This window comes from Balaenoptera musculus, chromosome 3, assembly GCF_009873245.2.
Source record: "Balaenoptera musculus isolate JJ_BM4_2016_0621 chromosome 3, mBalMus1.pri.v3, whole genome shotgun sequence".
NCBI classification, from domain to species: Eukaryota; Metazoa; Chordata; class Mammalia; order Artiodactyla; family Balaenopteridae; genus Balaenoptera; species Balaenoptera musculus.
This window is the reverse complement of record NC_045787.1, coordinates 148068897-148077307: the sequence shown is the minus strand read 5'-3', so window position 1 is coordinate 148077307 and position 8411 is coordinate 148068897. Positions and strand designations below refer to the sequence as shown.

The following is an 8411-nucleotide window of genomic DNA, read 5'->3' as shown; positions in this document are numbered from 1 at the left end:
TCCCTGGGCCCTGCCACTTCTAAGCTCATCTTTCACTGGAATTTGAAAAACTCCTAATAGCAATTTTCCATGAGTAACACAAGCTGCCAGAGGAAGCATTTCAAAGTCTTTTGCTATTTGCTGTAGACTTCCCTACCCCGGGCTGAATCTGGCCACAGCTCTTGATTGATTCACATTAAAATCATCATAAAAATCACCAGCCCCCCTCCCCCATCTGGGTGGCATTTCTGGGCTAAGACCAGCTAAAGAACAGACAGCGCCTCTTAAAAATAATTGTGACTTTGGACAGACTTTACTGCAATAAAACAAACGTTTAATTTAATTCAGAATAAGAGATAAGAAATAACTCTTCAATAAAATATATAAAATTATACAAGGCACCCTTTCAAAGGGATAAAAGTATACTTGGATGGGCGAGGGGGAGCTGGATAGAAAAATGAAATACCAAGGAGCTATATGGGCTGTCTGACAACACCATTTTTTATCAAGTCAAAACATGGCTTTACCCTCTGCCCCCAACATGTTAAAAAAGTATATAAATTTTTCTAATAAGTTTAGCACATACAACAGGTACACACACAGAGAAAGCATGATTTTTTTTCTTTTTAGATCTATTCATTGTTCAGGAATATTTAGTATAGATAATGGTTACAAGATATTCATATTTTTTAAGCAGAGAATTAACTACACACATCCCCCCCCACAAAATCACCTTTTCAACGTGTGAGGACTGATGTACCTAGTGGTTCACAGAAACCGTCAATTCCTCCCGACATGCTTTAAAACTTTTCACTCTCCAATTATCTGAAATGAAGTTAAGCAACAGCCTTGAGAGGAATTAGGAAGGACTTCCATTTTCCACCTTACCCCGAGGCACTCTCAGGATTCTTCTCATCCCCCTTTTATTGATCTTACAAAAACGTTTAACAATGTGTAACAAAACAAGGTGGAGAAGGGGAAAAAAATAGGGCCAAATAGGGTCATATCTAGTGAGTTTTTAAATGCACGTAAAAAATGCAAGAACATGATGTGTCCCCTTCTCTGGAATCTTTCCATATCTACTGCCTATGCACAGAGTGTCTAATTCTAATGTTTGCAAGTCAGTCATCCAAATCATCAGATTTCAGCAATTTTAGTAAATAATTTGTCTCCCCCATAAGAAAAAACAACAGGTAGACTTAATTAAGCAGTCTCTTTTAGGAAGGTGATATATAGAGAAAAAGGATATATATATATATAGATACATATATATATATATATAAATTTTACCTTTCAAAATAATTTGATTTTTACGTCTGCTGTATAAAAATGTATTATATTTTATTATATATATATTTATATATAAAAACCATCAGAGCCAATCTTGTGAAAGGAGAAGGGGGGGGTGGCATCTGGAAGATTACACCAAGAAAACGGGGCTTGGGTGTCTCCAGTCAAAAGAACCAATTTCAACTATGTCTGTGGCCCTGTCGATCTAGCCGCTGAGGGTGGTGCATGCAAGGTTTGCAGAGCGGGACTGTCTTCTTGCAGAGGGAGGGGGAAGGCTTTTAAACAAACATCCATCCCGGAGTCTATTGAGCTGGTCTTCCTTAGGACAGGTGGTACATGCCATATCCCACTGGAGTCGCATAGAGTCCGACGGGCGGGATGGGGAGCACAGGTCTATGGAAAGGGTAGGACGCGCCATATAGGGAGGCTGCTTGCAGGGGCGAGTTGATGGGGAAAGGGAGGCTGAAGCCAGAGGGCAGCATAGGTTTTGCAGCCATTTTCAGCTTTTCCAGTTCGGCCTCTTGCAGTCTTTTCGCCTTGGCTCTTCGGTTCTGGAACCAGATTTTGACCTGTGTCTCTGTGAGGTTCAGAGAGCTGGAGAACTCTGCCCGCTCTGCGATGGAGAGGTACTGTTTCTGGCGGAACTTGCGCTCCAGAGCGAGGAGCTGGGAGGTGGTGAAGGGTGTGCGTGGCTTCCGATTGGTCTTGTGTTTCCTCAGGGTGCAGGTGGTGGGGCTCATGTGTCCTAGGGAACAGAGAATGGGGAGTGAGTTAGCAAAAGAAAGTGGCTTTCTCGCCAGTTGTGTCCGTGGGGGCGGAGGGGGGGGTCTTCCCTCTTCACCTTTCAAAAAGGTACCTCGGTCAAAACCACGTGTGGTTGGATTTTTTTTGGGGGGGGGTGGGGTGGGGATAGAGAAGGACCATACTTAAATGGATAAATTGTTTTTTTAAAAAATTGAATCTTTTTCCAAAAGTTTGGGAGTTTTATGGTGTAACAGAACTTGCTACGTGGAAAACAAACAGCATTAGAGATAATGAAATATGGACAGACCCCTCATAAATCAAGAGAGCTGAGGGTTCTCTGAGAAACAAAACCCCATCTCTTCTTGATATCGCTTATCTTAAAAATGGGGGGCTGGGTTCATGATAATCCTCACATCCCTAGGACACTGAGATAATCACATATGAGAAGGAAAATGAAAAGGGTCTTATGAACTGGGTCCATCCCCTCTCTGCACCAGGAGAAGTTGGATTGCATCAACATATTTATGAAGGATAATCGTGCCGATAAGGTCTGCAGTAAATTAATAGCATCTATGGATTGGTGAGCAGCCTCATGCAATAAACAACCACACAGCTGTCATTCCCTCCAGTCTACAGATTATAAAACCTGAACATCATTTTACAGATCTGGATGTGGGATAACTTTCTTGGCTGGGTGCTTCTGTAATATAAACTTTACTAAGAAGGAGGGGAAAATTAGCTCGCCCATAAATGTAAATGTCAGGGGAAATCACGCTGCCTCCTGAATTGAGAGCATGTGATGACATTTTAGCCATCTCTCCTACCCATTCTATGGTTTGGAGGCAATGTGTAAATGATTAGCTTGTTGTTGGAATTTAGAAAGAAGGAATAACAAGCAAAATAAAGGTATGCCAACAGCATCCAGACTCCATATTTAAAATGGGTTCAATTATAGGAAATCATAGGACAGGGCATCCTTGTAATTCCATAGCATCAACTAACTTCGGGCTTTTCCTTAAAGGAAGCTGGGGTGGAGCTGAGGGACAGATGCTAAACAATTCATTTTCTGCATTTGGCTTTTATGAGCTATGCTAATTTTCCAAATGTAGCCACCATAGTAACTCCAAAGCACTCCGAAGGGAGAATGTCGCATTTCTTGTTTAGTTACTTTGGTGGCCCAAGAAAGAGTTTACACTTCATACTTGAAGGTGACACAGCACAAGTCCCAACCCAGCCTCCATTTCCAATAAGAAATGGATTTGTCCTAATGTGTCATTGTTAACCATCACTTTTAAATGGCTAAAAAAGAAAGAGGTAGTGGGTTCTGCCGTCAATCAAAAAACAGAAATCTGGGAGAGAGATGGGTAAGAAACTACCACAGGAGAGTAGACTTTTGCATATGCTAATCCCTAAGTAAGCCAGAGAGCTGGGGGTGCCTACTTCTTGATTTACAAATAAAATAACAACAATCAGAGACTCAGGGACCTGTGAAATTCTCATCCTTCACAAACGTGACCTGGCTAGCTGGGAGGACCCAGTGGTCACAGCTCAGATACCAAGCTCCTAGAATCTACACTTGCCTCTGCTCTACGTTTGGAAGCGATTCTGTGCCTGGGCACGGTCATTCTGGCTGCTCCTAGGGGCTGCAGTTGAATTATGAAATCCAGGCGACGGGATCTCATGTGTGTATCAAAGCTTCCCTCCCAGCGCACCTCTCCCCACCCTCCCACTCTCCTCCCCATTTTAAACCAGCCTGAGAAAGGGTGCGATTGTACAAAGCAGAACAGCATTTATCCTACTGCCTCCTGACAATAACAAAACCCGGGCCAGGGCAGGTGGCTTCCTCCTGCCCCAGGCTCTGTCGCTAGGCTCCCCCGGACCCACTGCTCCTACCACAGGGCTCCTGAGGCCATCTCCAGGCCCAAAGCACCAATGACCCACTTTTTAAAAAAAAATTAAATCCTTTCTCAGAATCTCCTACTTTCCTCATGGAAGGGTCACATCCAGGGCCCACGGCTGCCTTACCTTCGGCCCTGGCAGGCATGCTTACAAAACCCCAGGAACCTAAGAAAATGGAAATGTCTGACCTCTGGACACCACTCCCTGTGAGGCCTGAATCCTTGATGCGCAGCTGGGAATTGACCTAGGCCTAGGAATACACAGGCACTCGATATCTGTCAAACAAATTAGATATCTGTCAAACAAATTAAGTCCCTTAAAGTTTCTAAGCCTCTATTTCACCATCAATAAAATGGGTAACTAATACCAATCCTACAGTGTGGTTCAGAGTACCAAATTTTAGAATGCCCAGAGTCTTGTCTGCCATCAGATAGGTGATCATTAAACGTCCCCAAGTCTTTCTTGTCAAGCCCAAACTCGACGTGTGCAGATTCCTCTGAACTCTGCTGAAATGTCCTCATCTGTTACCGGGAGGCCAGCTTTAGCCACACGGAGATCAGATAAGATAATACGGTGAAAAGTGCTATAAAGTACTGTGCAAACTTGAGTTTAAATTCTTTGAGTCCTTAATCTCCACGCCCTTTGAATCTTTGGGAGTTTCTAACAGGGTGGAGAGAGATGCCAGAGGGGACAGCCACTGATGCCTGGTTATATGGCCTTGTTTTGTTCACAAAATACTTTGTATCTCGAGTTTTCCGGGCTGATGGGAATGGGGTAAAATGTGATGCTCCTAGCTTTCGGAAAAAGTCCCTATGCAGGCACCCTCTCTCTCACCTTTCCTAGAGGTAGAGTGCAGATAGAAAAATCTTAAAGGCTGGGAGACAGAAGTAAAAGGAGCTACAGGGAATGGCTTCTCCATATTGCAAAAGGACCCAGGGCCCAAAAATGGACGTAAACGCTGGAAGAGAAAGCAGCTCTCCTGCGACTCTCTGTTCTCCTTCCTCATTGGCAGGAAGCGGGGTGCAGGTGTTCGGCCCTCTGCTTGGTCTCTCTGGGGAGAGGGATCAAGGTGGCCAGGGTTGGGGCTTGGACACCAGAGCCCCTTGCCCAATTCAGCCATTGTTGGTGACCTGGCTCAAGCAAGTTCAGTCCTCAAAGTATGCATGTCTGAAAACTGGGATAACCACAGGTCCCGGGCTTCTGCCCACACTTCGGGGTTCCAGCGATGATCGGGATCTGGTGAACTAATAAGCATCACTTTGTAAACTCAAGCGCTGCTGGAATGCTGTTAATTATTACTCTGAGCCAAGCGGAGCCCCACGCTGCTGACCCCAGCCCGCTCCCGGCGAAGCGACGGCCTGGCCGCCGGGACGACCGGGAGACATTTCCTCGCCGCATAAGTCTCTGCCGCCATCCCTCCGTGTTACCGTGCTTCGATACCCGCGGGACCAATGGAAGATGATCATTTCTACCCAAAGTCGGGTTAGATTTTAATTAGCTCATCTTTATAATGAGGGCACACCTCGCAGGGTTGTGAACTTTGAAAGACAGTTAGACACTCTGCCTCTGCCTGGCATATATTCCGGTGCTCATTAGACTTGGATCCTTCTTCATTCCCCAGACTGAGACCCCGAGGGACAGTGAAAAAAAGCGAAGTGGCCTGAGTGCAGGGCTGAGGGTTAGAGAAACGGATACGCAAGCGACCCCGCAAACCCAGCTGGGTTCGCCCTTCAAAGATCAGGGCGTTGGCAATTGTGTCGAATATTCTGTACAGCTAGGGGATCCCAAACACGCGCTGCGCGGATATTACCCAGAAGGTATCTTGGATGCCACGGGCGCGCTGAACTCTGGGGATATTAAGGGGCCAAGAACTTGTCATGCTTGCTTTTCGGGGCGCATAGTACAGAGGAGTCTCCGTACCCCTAGCTTGGAATACTGACCCCCAGTTCCCTCCTGTACCCCGAGCACCCTCCTACCCCTTGTCCCGGCCTCTGCAGGCACTCACTTGGCGGCGGCGAATATCTGCCCGGTTCCTGCATCCATGCCGCTCCGTCTTCTGAATTTTCCGACTTGACCGAGGCTGTCTCGAAGGGCTTGACCAACGGCCCGGGGCTGTGCGCCTCCCGGACGCTGTGTCCGGGCAGCAGAAGTGGCCGCAGGGTGGCCCCGGCGGAGGCGCTTTCGGCTGGCAGTGGGGAAGTCTCCTTGGGCGGCTTCTTGTCCGACATGAGCGCCTCCACGCTGAAGGGCAGGCTGGAGACCTTGACGCGGCGCTCCTCCGCGGCCCCGTCGGCACCCCCAGGCCCCGGGCCCGGCTCGGCCACCATCGCCGGGCCCTCCTCATCAGACGAAAACAGGTCATTGCCTTTGGACGGAGAAGCCATGACTTCTCTGCCCTACGTAGCTCCCGGCGCGCGACTCCGCTGGCTACCAGGCAGCTGCGACTCAAACTTTTTTGGGGGGAGACGGGAGGGGCGCACCGGCAGCCGTGCCTTTCCTCCAAAGGGAAGTGAGAGACTCGGCTCAGCCAATCCGAGCCGGCCCTGGCGCTGACGCCACGGACGCTCGCCTCCGATTGGCTCTTCCGGAAGAGGCTGGGGCCTTTTTTTTTTTTTTTTTTTCCCTGTTTGAAATGAATTAGGAGTTAATTACAGGAGCAGTCAGCAGAGTTGTTATCAGGCGATCCCTCAAGGGTTATAATCACGCCGAAACTGAAAAGTCTAAGGCGTAATTAAGACCGATTATTTAACAGAGGAAGTTCGCGGAGTCCCATTTCTTCTCTCTATTGACCCCTCTTTTTAAAAGGTACCCCGCGCCAGAACATGTTTAAAATCTGCAACTGACATTGCAAAAACATTTATGAAGCTCCTACTATGGGTCGAAACTGGGCGAACGTAACAGTTTTAGGGGTCAGCACTGAAAGCAAGGGCCAGCATCCCTGCTAAAAGAAATACTACATGCATGGCGCTTAGAAAAGCAGGTATTTCGCTATCAGCAAGTGCCCAACAGCGTCCGCTATTACTATAACTCCCTTAGGAGAGGGGCCGGAGCGAGCCAGAGAGGTAGGTGGTCACGGCTACCCTTTCCCAAGTAGTTCCAATTGGAAAATTTAAACCAGAGCTTTCCATCTCTTCCACTCGAAAACAAAACCAGCGCACTCTTAGAAACTTGGAATCCTCGAGTTTTCTTTTCCCTGAATCTCCTCTCTGGACATCCGGATCCGACCTTTTTCTCAAGACTGCGTGCATTGTGTGTTCATGAGTTTGTCTGAGCCTGTGTTTGTCGTGTGTTTGTTTGGGTACCAGTGTTTGCCTTCAAGGCGGAGGAGGAGTGAGGAAAAGGCATAGATAATATCTAGTGCTTCCCAACCCCCCCCCCCCACACACACACCCTTGCAAGTCTCAGAACTGGGTGCCAAGTTTGCCCACCCCGGACCTGTGTATCTTTTGGGGAAGGACATTTTTATTCATTGCACCTGGTTAAAAAAAAAAGTATAGCTATCCCCACCCCACTTCAAATTATACCCTGGGTAATTACATCCCAAAGCCTTAGTGATGACTGTCTCAGTATGGGAAAGGGGAGAGCACGTGAACTTCCAATGTGCAGAGGCCTCCAATCTCTCTGCAGGCCGCTGGGCCAACACCTATTTCTTCAAATGACTCTTTCCAGGCTGCAGCTGCCTTTTCCTATATCTGAGCGATTATCCCGCAAGTGATGAGGTGAATAGAAGTGACCCGGCTCAGGGACTTGCACACAGCAGATGCTTGCTAAACAGTTCCCAAAGCCTTGGAAGGAAGGGACACTGTTTTTAATTACTGAGATGACCAGAGCTTGGGGCTACTTCCCCGTTCAAGACTTGTAGAGACTTGACCCCCAGATCCACTTCCCAGAGCACCTCCCTTCACCCCAAACCTCTGCCTGGAGTGAAAGTGTGCTGGCGGCCTAGGATAACCAGAAAAGGTGTTATCTGAATCTTAGAGGATAAAACAATCTGCATTGGCCACTTAGTTCAATTTGATTAGAAATGGTCCTGAATAAAAGTTTAAAAGTAAAGAAGTTCTAACCACAGCCTTCTAAAACCCCCTTCTCCCACCACTATCAACAAACTGGAAGTTCAGAGAAAGTTATTTAAAAAAAAAAACTAGGAAAGTTATCTGGAGATATATGCCTTATGCATTTTCCCCTTGAGTCATACTTGATGATAGTTGGCTTGATATGCATCTCAAATACAGTACAGGTAAACCCAGATTAAGTTCTCTGCCTCCTAGAGGAAACCAGCAAGGTGCAGGCTACGTATTTTGGAAGCAAACCTGAAATTCGTTTAGCCCTCCGCTGCCAAAACGTACCCAGCCACTGTTTGCTAATTGTTCTTGAAAACTCCTTGTTAATATGTGTCAATTAGGGGGCATGCAAGCTCATTCCTGGGTTTGGTTTTTTTTTTTTTTAATTAGTACTAATAGGGAGAGCTCTTTTATTTTGATGAACTTTTCTGGGAGAGG

General features: G+C 46.9%; 1 protein-coding gene across 2 annotated transcripts; it reads right to left on the bottom strand.

The window, feature by feature from the left end:
* Nucleotides 1–312: 312 nt before the first annotated feature.
* Nucleotides 313–6397, bottom strand: MSX2 (msh homeobox 2). Of its 2 annotated transcripts, none has more exons than XM_036845311.1 (2): nt 4747–5817; nt 313–2014 (listed from the first exon to the last, which is right to left on the bottom strand). In XM_036845311.1, the coding sequence occupies exons 1-2, from the start codon at nt 5030–5032 to the stop codon at nt 1590–1592; spliced, it is 711 nt and encodes a 236-aa protein (XP_036701206.1). In that variant the 5' UTR covers nt 5033–5817; the 3' UTR covers nt 313–1589. The 2 variants fall into 2 exon arrangements, with proteins under 2 accessions (XP_036701206.1, XP_036701205.1); XM_036845310.1 differs by lacking the exon at nt 4747–5817 and adding an exon at nt 5918–6397 and having other exon boundaries at nt 1297–2014.
* Nucleotides 6398–8411: the final 2014 nt, after the last annotated feature.